Source organism: Coregonus lavaretus (assembly GCF_964263955.1).
Source record: "Coregonus lavaretus genome assembly, contig: HAP1_SCAFFOLD_2762, whole genome shotgun sequence".
NCBI lineage: Eukaryota > Metazoa > Chordata > Actinopteri > Salmoniformes > Salmonidae > Coregonus > Coregonus lavaretus.
The window spans coordinates 1-15,272 of NW_028161192.1; the positions used below are offsets into that span (position 1 = coordinate 1).

General features: G+C 43.4%; 1 protein-coding gene across 1 annotated transcript in view; it reads right to left on the reverse strand.

Moving 5' to 3' along the window:
• Positions 1-2,645: 2,645 nt before the first annotated feature.
• Positions 2,646-15,272, reverse strand: part of LOC311121030 (phospholipid-transporting ATPase ABCA3-like) — a gene marked incomplete at its 3' end in the record, with an annotated part of 31,605 nt that continues 18,978 nt past the window's right edge. Inside the window, exons 5-8 of the mRNA XM_084195572.1 lie at positions 7,921-8,086; positions 3,950-4,209; positions 3,753-3,869; positions 2,646-2,766 (exon numbers count right to left, since the gene is read on the reverse strand). Of these exons, the coding sequence (XP_084051698.1) occupies positions 2,646-2,766; positions 3,753-3,869; positions 3,950-4,209; positions 7,921-8,086 (664 nt within the window). The remainder of the gene's footprint in view (positions 2,767-3,752; positions 3,870-3,949; positions 4,210-7,920; positions 8,087-15,272) is intronic.

The following is a 15,272-nucleotide window of genomic DNA, read 5'->3' on the forward strand; positions in this document are numbered from 1 at the left end:
TACTTTTAGATGTGTGTATTGTTGTGAATTGTTAGATACTACTGCACTGTTGGGAACACAAGCATTTCGCTACACCCGCAATTAAATCTGCTAAATATGTGTATGTGACCAATCAAATTTGATTTGATTTGATTTGATAATTGTAGTTTTACGAAATTACATAGAAGACAACTCTGGGCCAGGGAGAGGTAGTTAGAACAGGGGATTCATTGGTCCTGTGTGTGCAATGCCAGGGTCGAAGATTCATCTTAAGATGACTGGATATAGTTATTCTGTGCCCGTCTGCTGAACAAGAGATAGGCTATCTGTATTTGTTATCTGTGATTCTTTCAACCTTTATTTATCAAGGTTAGCCTCGTTGAGATAAAATATCTTCTTCAAGAGAGACCAAGAGAGAGAGAGAAAGTTTCACCATCTGACACAAAAGACACTTCCTGATAATATACAAGGCCTTCGTCATTCTGCATTCCTTTCAGACTAGCACTCACGGACACACACATTCAGAGAGAGACAGAGAGAGAGAGAGAGAGAGAGAGAGAGAGACAGAGAGAGAGAGAGAGAGAGAGAGACAGAGAGAGAGAGAGAGAGACAGAGAGAGAGACAGAGAGAGAGACAGAGAGAGAGAGAGAGAGACAGAGCGAGAGTCAGTGAGTGAGAGAGAGAGAAAGAGAGAAACATTACTCACAGAAAACATTCATCATCTTGAGCAGAGATTCCACCTGCTTTCCCACCTAGGGACATGAATAATTCAGTCCCCAGAGAGCCCAGGGTGCCTACCGGACAGTAGGAGAGGGAGAAAGAGAGAGGTTGAGGTGGAGAGAGAATGGGATATGAGCTACTCTACCTTTTCCTGACAAATGGGGGAGAGTGGTAGAAAATATAAATAAATTAGGCGAGAGCGAGCGCGAGACAGAGACCGGGAGAAAGAAAGACAAAGGAGGAAATGCCTCATCTTTAAATGCAAGACACTAAAAACCTCAGACTACAGCCCACAAAGGGGCGCTCCTTCCATATCAGCCCCTGATCCATTCCCCCGTGGACCCCAACGTTCAGGCCTGGTTGATTCCTCCATTACTACCAGCAAGAAGCAAAAAGCAATGAAGAAATAATGTTTCAGTTTGCTTCCTGAATTTAAATGAAGCACCCTTTGCCGAGTCATGCTGAGGAGCCTGTCTGAATGGGAGTACCCACTCACCTAACTCTGCATGTCAGATCTGAATGTGAGTACCCACTCACCTAACTCTGCAGGAGGTCAGAGTTTCGGGCAGTGGAAGGCCACCTGGAGAGGGGTCCTGTTGTGACTAGGGGCCAGGCACAGCTCAGGCCAGCTAAAAGCCCTTTCTCACTCTACTCTAATAATGACATTATACTGTATGTCACACACCCAACCAATAGGCTCAAAGAAAGTGCAGGAGAAAATACATATAATACACATTGCAATCAGACGCAATTTCAAGATTTTTATTTGTTAAGCTTTCAGCTACTCTTTTAAAAGCCAAAGCCTGACAGACATTGTATGACTGCTGGGAGTAAATAACAGCTTGCATGATTACAACAGAGTCCAAAATGGCCTTGAACACAATCACAGATCATTTGAATCTCTATGTGCACTCTTTTGTTGAAGAACGATTTGGAGAAATTGGAGGGTCTGGACTGGACTTTTTTGTTCGAAAAGATAAGAAAGTATAGAAGGAGAAATGATAAAGGACTATCAAGTGTAATCAACTGAAGGCCACTTAATAAATCACAATTTCCTTTTTGTGTGAGGGTATTATATTAGCAATAACCAAATGAGCCTGTGTGTGATTGGCTGTGTGTGATTGGCTTTGCTTTAATCCTCGGTCGTGATCAGTAGGCACAAAACAGAAGAAAACCTCCCCAAACTGAGTGAAATGAGGAGGTACCATCTGAACTTGTCCAATACGAAACACTTATTTTTGTTTTACGTTTTGCTACAATGTGCCTTTCTGGACCCTGACAACGGTGGACAGAAACAACCAAACAGCCTCTGTAAAAGTCAGTACGTAGACTTGTTGACATGACTGTCTGCTGACCTTACAAGTCATCATTACAGTACAGCACAACTCTGACCACACCAGCAGGGCTAAGAAAGCAACATCCGCATTGTGCCGAGCCTACATTAGCTCAAGACCCAGGATGTGTAGAACTGGAAATGTAATGTATCATATAGCATCAATCGCCTTCGATTATAACATTAACAATTCAATATTCTAAACGCCCAAGCAAGCGTATTCGCTGTTCACATACATGTTTTTCACCACATCTCCTCTCCCCTTTGTTCCAGTTCGTCACGCTGAGTGATTGTTCTATTATTCCATGAAGCTGAATTGACATTTGATTGACCATCTTCCAGGCTCCAATGATTGATGGAGCTGGTTTACTGCTGTTCACTCAGAGAGGAAAGACTAACAACCACAGGAGAGTCAAATAATATGACCTACAGTACATTGAACAGAACATACTATACACAATGGAGCATCTCTCAGATAGCAGAGAACAGCTAAGGTTTTAGAAAACCATGAATAAACAGACAGACAGAAGAATGGATAGACAGACAGACATCTTGAGAGACACACTAACAAACCTCGAGACACACACACACACCTCTTGAGACACACACACACCTCTTGAGAAGAAGGCACTGATCATGAAGCTGAAGTTGATGGTTGCCACGGCGAAGACGAGCAGGAAGACTAATACCAGGGTGGGGTCACTATAGGTCAACACAGCTCCATTAGGGCTGACCTAGAAAAGGCCAGGACAGGAAGGAACATCATTATCATCATCAATACTAAACACACTGTATTGGACACCGACACCTTGGTTTGGATTCACTAGGGCACACTGTAGCAAAACGTAGGAAAACCTTTTGCAACACAAAACGAAAACATTTCTTATTGGACAATTTCAGGTAGTCCCTCCACGTTTCAGATGGTTTTCTTTCATTTAGTGCCTAATGAACACAACCCTGGACAGATCGCGATCAAGTAGACACTCATCTTTATTATAACAACCTTATTTCAGCCTGGTACTGTTGAGGACACTCATCTTTATTATAACAACCTTATTTCAGCCAGGTACTGTTGAGGACACTCAGCTTTATTATAACAACCTTATTTCAGCCTGGTACTGTTGAGGACACTCATCTTTATTATAACAACCTTATTCAGCCAGGTACTGTTGAGGACACTCAGCTTTATTATAACAACCTTATTTCAGCCTGGTACTGTTGAGGACACTCATCTTTATTATAACAACCTTATTCAGCCAGGTACTGTTGAGGACACTCAGCTTTATTATAACAACCTTATTCAGCCAGGTACTGTTGAGGACACTCAACTTTATTATAACAACCTTTTTCAGCCAGGTACTGTTGAGGACACTCAACTTTATTATAACAACCTTATATCAGCCAGGTACTGTTGAGGACACTCAACTTTATTATAACAACCTTATTCAGCCAGGTACTGTTGAGGACACTCAACTTTATTATAACAACCTTATTCAGACAGGTACTGTTGAGGACACTCAGCTTTATTATAACAACCTTATTCAGCCAGGTACTATTAGTCAGAGACATTCTCTTGACGTGACCTCCTTAGTCAAGAGGTGAACAGTTGAAAAAACAATTGACAATTTAGAATCATGCCCCTTCTCTAAGCAATAGAAAGAAAAAACAAGTTAAGTGTTTTTGTTTTGTAACATAACAGTTATGTAAAGTGTAAACTCACCTTGATGCAGAAGAGCAGCGTGACGAAGAACATGGAGATGGAGAGGAAGAGGAAGAACATGAGGAACCAGGCCATCCAGTGCAGCCAGTTACTGAGGCCCATCATCCGCATGTACTCCTGTAGAGAGTGAGTAGAGTGAGATTAACAGTTTGCTTGATTGACAGACAGGTAATCCACCACCTCACCCCTTCACCCACCTTGAGCTTCCTCTCCTTCTCCTGCACCACGGCCCTCACGATGTTCAGGGAGGTGTAGGTGAGGCTGAGCACCAGGAGGAGGGGCAGCTGGTTCTGGATGGCCAGTATGAACACGTCGTAGATGAACGGTGGGAAGGGAAACCGGCGGAGGACCACCCGGGTGCGGGAGAGGAGCCAGGCTGCTCCCGTGCTGTTATAGGAACGCATGATGGCCCGGTTGACCGCATGCTGCACCGCCAGGAAGCCCTCGCGGAAGTAACCTACAAAGAGGAGCCAGGTTATGTTAGAATAAATGCGTCTCAATTCTCACAATGTGGGCCCCTGTGCATTCCTCCCTATGGATCAGTAAAAGCATGGGCTGGAGCCTAGGGAGTTTCTTTCATCAGTCTCCTGACAATGTTGTCAAACACAAGTCATGATGACACTGACAAGCCATGACGACACGGACACAAGTCATGGCGACACGGACACAAGTCATGGCGACACGGACACAAGTCATGGCGACACGGACACAAGTCATGGCGACACAGACACAAGTCATGACGACACGGACACAAGTCATGACGACACGGACACAAGTCATGACGACACGGACACAAGTTTTTCCTGACCACCTGACTTGACCTGGCAAAACTCTGAGCCCTAGTTAGAGCCTATCCCTAGGGCCCATTGTTTTTCCTGTTCATGTCATATTTTGGTGGGAAAAAACATCTGGTTCTAAGTATGACACTCTTCCATTACCATGGAGATAAACAGGAAATTATGACTCATTATCTGACCTTTTTACCAGATCATTCCTTCACCCCACCAAAAGTTCATATTAACATATGCTGATCTGAAAATGATGACAACAGCTATTCACTGAACAATCTGAACTGATGAAGGGATAACTGGCATTAAGAGGCAGGAGCTAGGCCTCAGTAATGAAGAAAAAAAAAACACTGAAACAGGGAGGGACTACCAATAAGAATGGAACATTTTCATAAACGTTTTCCATTGTGTGCTTTAATGAACATGACCCTGATATCTCCCATTAGAGACACATTAACACAGCCACTTAATTTTAGATCAAAGGTCTGGCTCAGTAGAGGACACCAGAACGCCATCTCTCCTGTTCTCATCCCTCGTTAATCATCTCTTCCTCTTCCGGGAGTCAGAATATGGACATAGCTTCAAAAAGGAAGGAGGAAGGGCATCAAAAGGCCAGGATCAACGATGGAGGACCTGGAGCCATGAGCAGAGAGATGGGGCAAATCTCAAATGGCATCCTATTCTCTATATAATATACTACTTGTTATGCAACCACCACCATCGTTTCTGGAAATATTCTGGAAAAGATCTAAAAACAACTATCTGAGCCATCACTATCACCATTTATCAGAGAGAACTAAGTGCATCCATGTGGATGGACAAAAAAAAAAAAAAACATCAAGTTTCCTGATGATAAAGGCAAAGCTGTGAAAAATACAGTTTGGGTCAGAAAGGTAGTGTGACAAGAGGGTATCACTAGATTACAGGGCTCAGCCAAACACTGTGGCCCTGTGACACAAAGCCAGGGTTGCCATGGGAACAAGGAGGGAGCAGGGAGGAAATGTTATCTTTCAAGGGGCTGTGCAAATAGCTAAAGCTCTCCCATCGAGTGTGTGATCTGTGAAAACAAGAGAATGACAGTGCACCTGACTGCGGCAGTTGGTTAAACCCACCTGTGTAGGAGTACAGATTTTGACATTTTATATAGTATATGCCATTTAGGAGACACTTTTATGCAAAGTAGAGTTGTGTTTAATAAAAAAAAAGTGTTTGTCATGCTTCAGACAGCTACTGTCTCTCCACACACACAAACTCATTCCTCTCGTATCTGGCTCTGATCCACTGTTCCCGAAGGAGCCTGCAGAAACAGTTGGTGTTTGTTTACTATATTTACTGTGTTTATGCTTGAAAAGATTCACTGTCAATAATGTCTCATTAACCAACATGGATGACAGATCAGGGTGGTGTTCATTAGGGCACGCAACTGAAAATGTTTTGCAACGGAACACAAAAAGGAGTATTTCTTATTGGACCAGTCCAGATAGTTCCTCCCTGTTTCAGTCCGTTTGGGGCCTAATGAACACAACCCTGGAGTTCTCATCCAGTGAATCTATAATGCAGTACTTATCTTTTAAATATTATATTGCTCCTCTGCCCTGTCAAATAATCAGGATTTTGATTACAGAAATGATTGGAATGGACAATCACCCATAAACATACTTTGACACCCTTCTCTCCAATTCCCTCGGACTCGCTCTGAATTGATCACTCATTCCACGTCTTCTTCCCTCCCTCCCAACACTTTCCCTCACCATCTCTCTCTTCGCTCTGTCTGTCTTATCAGTAATCCGTCTTAACATGCACACAGGCAATATCTTATTTTATTAATTTTTTTATTTAACCTTTATTTAACCAGGTAAGCCAGTTGAGAACAAGTTCTCATTTACAACTGCGACCTGGCCAAGATAAAGCAAAGCAGTGCGATAAAAACAACACAGAGTTACATATGGGGTAAACAAAACATAAAGTCAAAAATACAACAGAAAATATATACAGTGGGGAAAAAAAGTATTTAGTCAGCCACCAATTGTGCAAGTTCTCCCACTTAAAAAGATGAGAGGCCTGTAATTTTCATCATAGGTACACGTCAACTATGACAGACAAATTGAGAAAAAAAAATCCAGAAAATCACATTGTCTGGGTCTTTCAGCATGACAATGATCCCAAACACACCGCCCGGGAGTGTGGATCATCAAGGAGTGGCTTCGTAAGAAGCATTTCAAGGTCCTGGAGTGGCCTAGCTAGTCTCCAGATCTCAACTCCATAGAAAATCTTTGGAGGGAGTTGAAAGTCTGTGTTGCCCAGCGACAGCCCCAAAACATCACTGCTCTAGAGGAGATCTGCATGGAGGAATGGGCCAAAATACCAGCAACAGTGTGTGAAAACGTTGTGAAGACTTACAGAAAACGTTTGACCTGTGTCATTGCCAACAAAGGGTATATAACAAAGTATTGAGAAACTTTTGTTATTGACCAAATACTTATTTTCCACCATAATTTGCAAATAAATTCATAAAAAATCCTACAATGTGATTTTCAGGATTTTTTTTTCTCATTTTGTCTGTCATAGTTGACGTGTACCTATGATGAAAATTACAGGCCTCTCTCATCTTTTTAAGTGGGAGAACTTGCACAATTGGTGGCTGACTAAATACTTTTTTCCCCCACTGTATACAGTGTGTGCGAATGTAGTAAATTATGGAGCTAAGGCAATAAATAGGCCATAGTGCAAAATAGTTACAATTTCGTATTAACACTGGAATGATAGATGTGCAAAAGATGATGTGCAAATAGAGACACTGGGGTGCAAATTAGCAAAATAAATAACAATATGGGGATGAGGTAGTTGGATGGGCTAATTTCAGAATGGCTGTGTGCAGGTGCAGTGATCGGTAAGCTGCTCTGACAACTGACGCTTAAAGTTAGTGAGGGAGATAAGAGTCTCCAGCTTCAGAGATTTTTGCAGTTCGTTCCAGTCATTGGCAGCAGAGAACTGGAAGGAATGGCGGCCAAAGGAGGTGTTGGCTTTGGGGATGACCAGTGAGATATACCTGCTGGAGCGCAGACTACTGGTGGGTGTTGCTATGGTGACCAGTGAGCTAAGATAAGACGTGGATTTGCCTAGCAGTGAATTATAGATGACCTGGAGCAGACACACAGACAAACATATAAAGCCTGAGACTGTGTGTGTGTGTGTGTGTGTGTGTGTGTGTGTGTGTATTATTATCCTCGTGGGTACCGGAAATCACTGAAAGTCCCCACAAGGATAGTAAAACAAGGAAAATTCTCCATTGTGGGGACATTTCCCACTTCCCCACGAGTACAAAGGCCATGTTAAACTTAGGGGATAGGTTTGGGGTTACAATTAGGGTTAGGGCTCACCGGGCGTGCCCCCCTGGAGGTCGTACTGCTCCCTGGGACCGGGAAGTTGGAAGAGGGGGAACAGGTTGAGGGTGTGCCAGTCAAAGTCATTGTTGATGTTTAGCTCAGACTTCTCCTGGGCCGGGGCGTTACGGGGACTAAAGGTGAACCGTAGGTGGTAGCTGACCTGTAGGGTATAAGAGGAGGAGGAGAGGAATAGAAGGAGGGAGGGAGGGAGAGTAAAAGAGAGAAAGAGAAAGACATTATGAACAACTGGAAGAGTATATTTTCTTTTTGTAGATGTGAAAGGCCAGTTGATGTACACTACCGTTCAAAAGTTTGGGATCAATTAGAAATGTCCTTGTTTTCCATGAAAACATACATGAAATGAGTTTGAATAGGAAATAATGATTTTTAATAGAAATAATAATTGTGTCCTTCAAACTTTGCTTTCATCAAAGAATGCTCCATTTGCAGCAATTACAGCCTTGCAGACCTTTGGCATTCTAATTGTCAATTTGTTGAGGTAATCTGAAGAGATTTCCCCACATGCTTCCTGAAGCACCTCCCACAAGTTGGATTGGCTTGATGGGCACTTCTTACGTACCATACGGTCAAGCTGCTCCCAAAACAGCTCAATAGGGTTGAGATCCGGTAACTGTGCTGACCACTCCATTATAGACAGAATACCAGCTGACTGCTTCTTAACTAAATAGTTATTGCATAGTTTGGAGCTGTGCTTTGGGTCATTTTCTTGTTGTAGGAGGAAATTGGCTCCAATCAAGCGCCGTCCACAGGGTATGGCATGGCGTTGCAAAATGGAGTGATAGCCTTCCTTCTTCAAGATCCCTTTTACCCTGTACAAATCTCCCACTTTACCACCACCAAAGCACCCCCAGACCATCACATTGCCTCCACCATGCTTGACAGATGGCATCAAGCACTCCTCCAGCATCTTTTCATTTGGTCTGAGTCTCACGAATGTTCTTCTTTGTGATCCGAACACCTCAAACTTCGATTCGTCTGTCCATAACACTTTTTTCCCAATCTTCCTCTGTCCAGTGTCTGTGTTCTTTTGCCCATCTTAATCTTTTCTTTTTATTGGCCAGTCTGAGATATGGCTTTTTCTTTGCAACTCTGCCTAGAAGGTCAGCATCCCGGAGTCGCCTCTTCACTGTTGACGTTGAGACTGGTGTTTTGCGGGTACTATTTAATGAAGCTGCCAGTTGAGGACCTGTGAGGCATCTGTTTCTCAAACTAGACACTCTAATGTATTTGTCCTATTGCTCAGTTGTGCACCGGGGCCTCCCACTCCTCTTTCTATTCTGGTTAGAGCCAGTTTGCGCTGTTCTGTGAAGGGAGTAGTACACAGCGTTGTATGAGATCTTCAGTTTCTTGGCAATTTCTCGCATGGAATAGCCTTCATTTCTCAGAACAAGAATAGACTGACGAGTTTCAGAAGAAAGTTCTTTGTTTTTGGCCATTTTGATCCTATAATCAAACCCACAATTGCTGATGCTCCAGATACTCAACTAGTCTCAAGAAGGCCAGTTGTATTGCTTCTTTAATCAGCACAACAGTTTTCAGCTGTGCTAACATAATTGCAAAAGGGTTTTCTAATGATCAACTAGCCTTTTAAAATGATAAACTTGGATTAGCAAACACAACGTGCCATTGGAACACAGGACTGATGGTTGCTGATAATGGGCCTCTGTACGCCTATGAAGATATTCCATAAAAAATCTGCCTTTTCCAGCAACAATAGCCAGTCACAACATTAACAATGTCTACACTGTATTTCTGATCAATTTGATGTTATTTTAAATGGACAAAACAATTGCTTTTCTTTTGAAAACAAGGACATTTCTAAGTGACCCCAAACTTTTCAACGGTAGTGTATATTGATCCACCACCATCTACCTCTCTGCCCACCCCACACCTAAGCACCACCACATTCCACTATGACAGACAGACAGACAGACACACCCTCTCTCTGTACTCCTCAGACAGACAGACAGACGCTGGGCCTGAGATCATCAAGCTATCAGCTCAGTCTGCTCATGACTGACTGACCACAGGTCTCGCTAAAAGACAGATGAAAAGAGGCAGTGAGAGAGGGAGAATGAGAGAGAGAAAAGAAGACAAGACACACTGCGATTCATCTCCCAACGGGCCCTGGTCTAAAGTAGTGCACTATATAGGGAATAGGGTGCCATTTTGGGACACAACCAAGCTCTCCATCCACCCATCAGAGCGGGCTGTGAGTGAGCCTCTCTCAGGTTAAACATGGTCCAGCTTCATAAACCTGTCAGTCAGACTAACTGCTTCAGATAAGCAATAGAGTGTGATTGGTCTGCACTCAAAAAGACGTTGCATAAAGCTTACTTCATTTTTATATTTTTGTTTTTACTGCATCAGGATAGCATACACAGAGCGTTTTACTCATCAACCAAACTTTTGGGAGAGCGCAATAGACTTACTGTTTCAGACAGACACCATCCTCCCTATGGAGATTTAACAGTATCAACCCAGCCAGGGAATTCTGTTGTCTCTTTTTCCTGATTTCCTTCCAGCAGGTCATTCCTGCTGCACAGGTTAAAAATACACTGTGAAACTTTAGCTTTTGGTGCACCTAAATGGGTGTGGCGAGGTCTGCCGCTTTCTGTCCAATGAGGTCATTTCTGTAGAATATTTCTGTCTCTATAGGGGACCCCTTTTGGCTCAAGAGCACCCCCAGAGGCAAAAGTTCTGTATAGCCTCTTCAACCAGGAGGAAATACTAAGTGTGGTTAAATGTTAGCACGTCAAGGACTTGGCTGGACTGCAGGTGACTCCAGGATTAAAGTATTTGAATGAGTGGCAATAATACCGTCAGTGAGAACCAGATGCTTTCATTTGTAAACAAAGAGCTGATTCAGGGTTCAAGATTCAAGTAGGGTAACCACATGTACCGGATTGTGTGGGACAGTCCCGCATTTTGGCCCTTCGTCCCGCAACCAAACAATCATGTCCCGCATTTTATCAACAAATTAAAACACCACTAATTTAGGAAAAAGGTACATTTGTCACGTATTTCGGTCAGACTTCCTATTCATTTGATGAGAATTGACATTCCAACCTGTCTCTTTTGCAGTCACGTTGCACTTATGACAAGATAAATATCAAGGATGTGGGGCTGGTGATGTTAAACACTTCTCCAATCGTTGTTGAGATCTGATATTCTGCACAGCGCAAGAAGAGAAGTAGGCCAATGTCATATCATCACCCAATCACATTTGTCAAATCCTTTCAGGCTAAATTCCAGCTAAACTTGGAGAGGATCGTTAACAACTTACAAAAAGCGTGCGTGCGTCTAACGAAGAGCTAGTAAGTAAATAGCCGTATTAGACTGAAAGGTCATTTCGTCAAACTTGTGAGGCTCTTCATGCTCATTAGTTGCTCAACATATTTGCTACTACTTCACTCAATCCCATTTTAAAAAGTCTCTCCTCCTAACTGTTTTACATTTCCTGAGACCAACCTGAAATGTTTCCTTGACCATATATTCCCAGATTTCCATAAAACTGCCACGCAAGTGGTCTCTCCTTTATGCATCACAACATTTTGCTTGAGGAAAAACAGTAGGCAAGGTACACTTCAATTAGCTCGCTCGGTGCAGCAGTAGGGAGATTTGTGTGCGTGTAACTTGGGAAAAACTATTCAAGTGTAGACTACACTGTCCCATGAATGTCCCGCAAAATCATACCGTTGTCCCGCATTTGGGCATTTTAAATGTGGTCACCCTAGGTTCAAGTACAGTGAAGCTGTCCAGCCAGTGTGACTGGTCACAAACATACTGTAATAAATGCATGTGTTATCTGTCTATCAACACCACATCCACGTGGTTCAGAGGGTAGGTCTTCCCCCTCTATCCAGAAAGGACAGGATTCAGATAAGAGACTTTCCCAATTCCCCCAAATACGCTCACTGCCATGAATCTCCTCTACCCCATCCCCTCTACCTTCTCGCCCGTTCCCTCACCCCTTCCCTTCCCAGTCTTGAAGCCTGCATCTCTCCTTCATCAATGATGAATGAACAAACTAAGACACAGTTTATTGGTTTGTTAGGAAACGGGCAGGCATACAGTGCGAAATGTAGGGCTGTCCCAGACTAAAAAACATCTTAGTCGACCGAAAGTAGTCTGTTCTTTTGACCAATCGATTGTATTTTTCTATATATAGACACACCGTATGTGTTTGAATAAAATCAACTATATACAGTCGTGGTCAAAAGTTTTGAGAATGACATAAGTATTGGGCTTCACAAAGTTTGCTGCTTCAGTGTTTTTAGATATTTTTGTCAGATGTTACTATGGTATACTGAAGTATAATTACAAGCATTCCGTAAGTGTCAAAGGCTTTTATTGACAATTACATTAAGTTTATGCAAAGAGTCAATATTTGCAGTGTTGACCCTTCTTTTTCAAGACCTCTGCAATCCGCCCTGGCATGCTGTCAATTAACTTCTGGGCCACATCCTGACTGATGGCAGCCCATTCTTGCATAATCAATGCTTGGAGTTTGTCAGAATTTGTGGGTTTTTGTTTCTCCACCCGCCTCTTGAGGATCGACCACAAGTTCTCAATGGGATTAAGGTCTGGGGAGTTTCCTGGCCATGGACCCAAAATGTCAATGTTTTGTTTCCCGAGCCACTTAGTTATCACTTTTGCCTTATGGCAAGGTGCTCCATCATGCTGGAAAAGGCATTGTTCGTCACCAAACTGTTCTTGGATGGTTGGGAGAAGTTGCTCTCGGAGGATGTGTTGGTACCATTCTTTATTCATGGCTGTGTTCTTAGGCAAAATTGTGAGTGAGCCCACTCCCTTGGCTGAGAAGCAACCCCACACATGAATGGTCTCAGGATGCTTTATTGTTGGCATGACACAGGACTGATGGTAGCGCTCACCTTGTCTTCTCCGGACAAGCTTTTTTCCGGATGCCCCAAACAATCAGAAAGGGGATTCATCAGAGAAAATGACTTTACCCCAGTCTTCAGCAGTCCAATCCCTGTACCTTTTGCAGAATATCAGTCTGTCCCTGATGTTTTTCCTGGAGAGAAGTGGCTTCCTCGCTGCCCTTCTTGACACCAGGCCATCCTCCAAAAGTCTTTGCCTCACTGTGCGTGCAGATGCACTCACACCTGCCTGCTGCCATTCCTGAGCAAGCTCTGTACTGGTGTTTCCCCGATCCCACAGCTGAATCAACTTTAGGAGACGGTCCTGGCGCTTGCTGGACTTTCTTGGGCGCCCTGAAGCCTTCTTCACAACAATTGAACCTCTCTCCTTGAAGTTCTTGATGATCCGATAAATGGTTGATTTAGGTGCAATCTTACTAGCAGCAATATCCTTGCCTGTGAAGCCCTTTTTGTGCAAAGCAATGATGATGGCACGTGTTTCCTTTCAGGTAACCATGGTTAACAGAGGAATAACAATGATTTCAAGCACCACCCTCCTTTTAAAGCTTCCAGTCTGTTATTCTAACTCAATCAGCATGACAGAGTGATCTCCAGCCTTGTCCTCATCAACACTCTCACCTGTGTTAACGAGAGAATCACTGACATGATGTCAGCTGGTCCTTTTGTGGCAGGGCTGAAATGCAGTGGAAATGTTTTTTGGGGATTAAGTTCATTTTCATGGCAAAGAGGGACTTTGCAATTAATTGCAATTCATCTGATCACTCTTCATAACATTCTGGAGTATATGCAAATTGCCATCATAAAAACTGAGGAAGCAGACTTTGTGAAAATTTATATTTGTGTCATTCTCAAAACTTTTGACCACTACTGGTAATTGAGCTTGTCTGATGCTTTAAGCACACTTTGATGAAATAAGACACACATGACTCAAGAGGGAGCAAGACATCAAGATAACCAGAAAAATAAAAAATAAACGTAACCTGACCATCCTCCTCCCACAACTGATGGCTTTCGCAGATTCTGCCCTTAATCTCCTGAAGTTTCCGGTAATAGTCTACACAAGGAGTTGGCAACCTTTCTCATGTGGAATGACAATGTATCTTACTATTTCTACCAATCCGCATGCCAGTTATGGTTTACAACTATTAACTTGGGTCTGGCCCGAAGCTAGCAAACTTGCAACATTGTATAAAATATTCTGGGCCCTCAGAGTTTCCTGCCCCAGGGAGCTTGGGACAGACACAGCTGTAGGCTATTTGCAGGCTATTTGCGCAAGGGATAAGAAGTAACCAGGTAAGCCTATTTTATGACGTTTCCACTGGATCAGAACATGACATTTTTCCCTTTCACACTGAGTGATTATTGAAAGGGAGAGAGCTGGAACAATTTTTCAAATACATCGAGGAACTATTTTCATTCTCAATGGATGTAAAAATAGACTTTGTTTGCTTGCTGTTTGAGGTGAAGTAAACATCCCCACGGCCTCCGCAATGGACTAGTCTCTGCCACCGCAATGGATTATTTCACTGAGCTGGGTGCGAATAAGACAGGCGTCTCATGTGCCATAAGAAATATACACTGCTCAAAAAAATAAAGGGAACACTAAAATAACACATCCTAGATCTGAATGAATGAAATAATCTTATTAAATACTTTTTTCTTTACATAGTTGAATGTGCTGACAACAAAATCACACAAAAATTATCAATGGAAATCAAATGTATCAACCCATGGAGGTCTGGATTTGGAGTCACCCTCAAAATTAAAGTGGAAAACCACACTACAGGCTGATCCAACTTTGATGTAATGTCCTTAAAACAAGTCAAAATGAGGCTCAGTAGTGTGTGTGGCCTCCACGTGCCTGTATGACCTCCCTACAATGCCTGGGCATGCTCCTAATGAGGTGGCGGATGGTCTCCTGAGGGATCTCCTCCCAGACCTGGACTAAAGCATCCGCCAACTCCTGGACAGTGTGTGATGCAACGTGGCGTTGGTGGATGGAGCGAGACATGATGTCCCAGATGTGCTCAATTGGATTCAGGTCTGGGGAACGGGCGGGCCAGTCCATAGCATCAATGCCTTCCTCTTGCAGGAACTGCTGACACACTCCAGCCACATGAGGTCTAGCATTGTCTTGCATTAGGAGGAACCCAAGGCCAACCGCACCAGCATATGGTCTCACAAGGGGTCTGAGGATCTCATCTCGGTACCTAATGGCAGTCAGGCTACCTCTGGCGAGCACATGGAGGGCTGTGCGGCCCCTCAAAGAAATGCCACCCCACACCATGACTGACCCACCGCCAAACCGGTCATGCTGGAGGATGTTGCAGGCAGCAGAACGTTCTCCACGGCGTCTCCAGACTCTGTCACGTCTGTCACGTGCTCAGTGTGAACCTGCTTTCATCTGTGAAGAGCACAGGG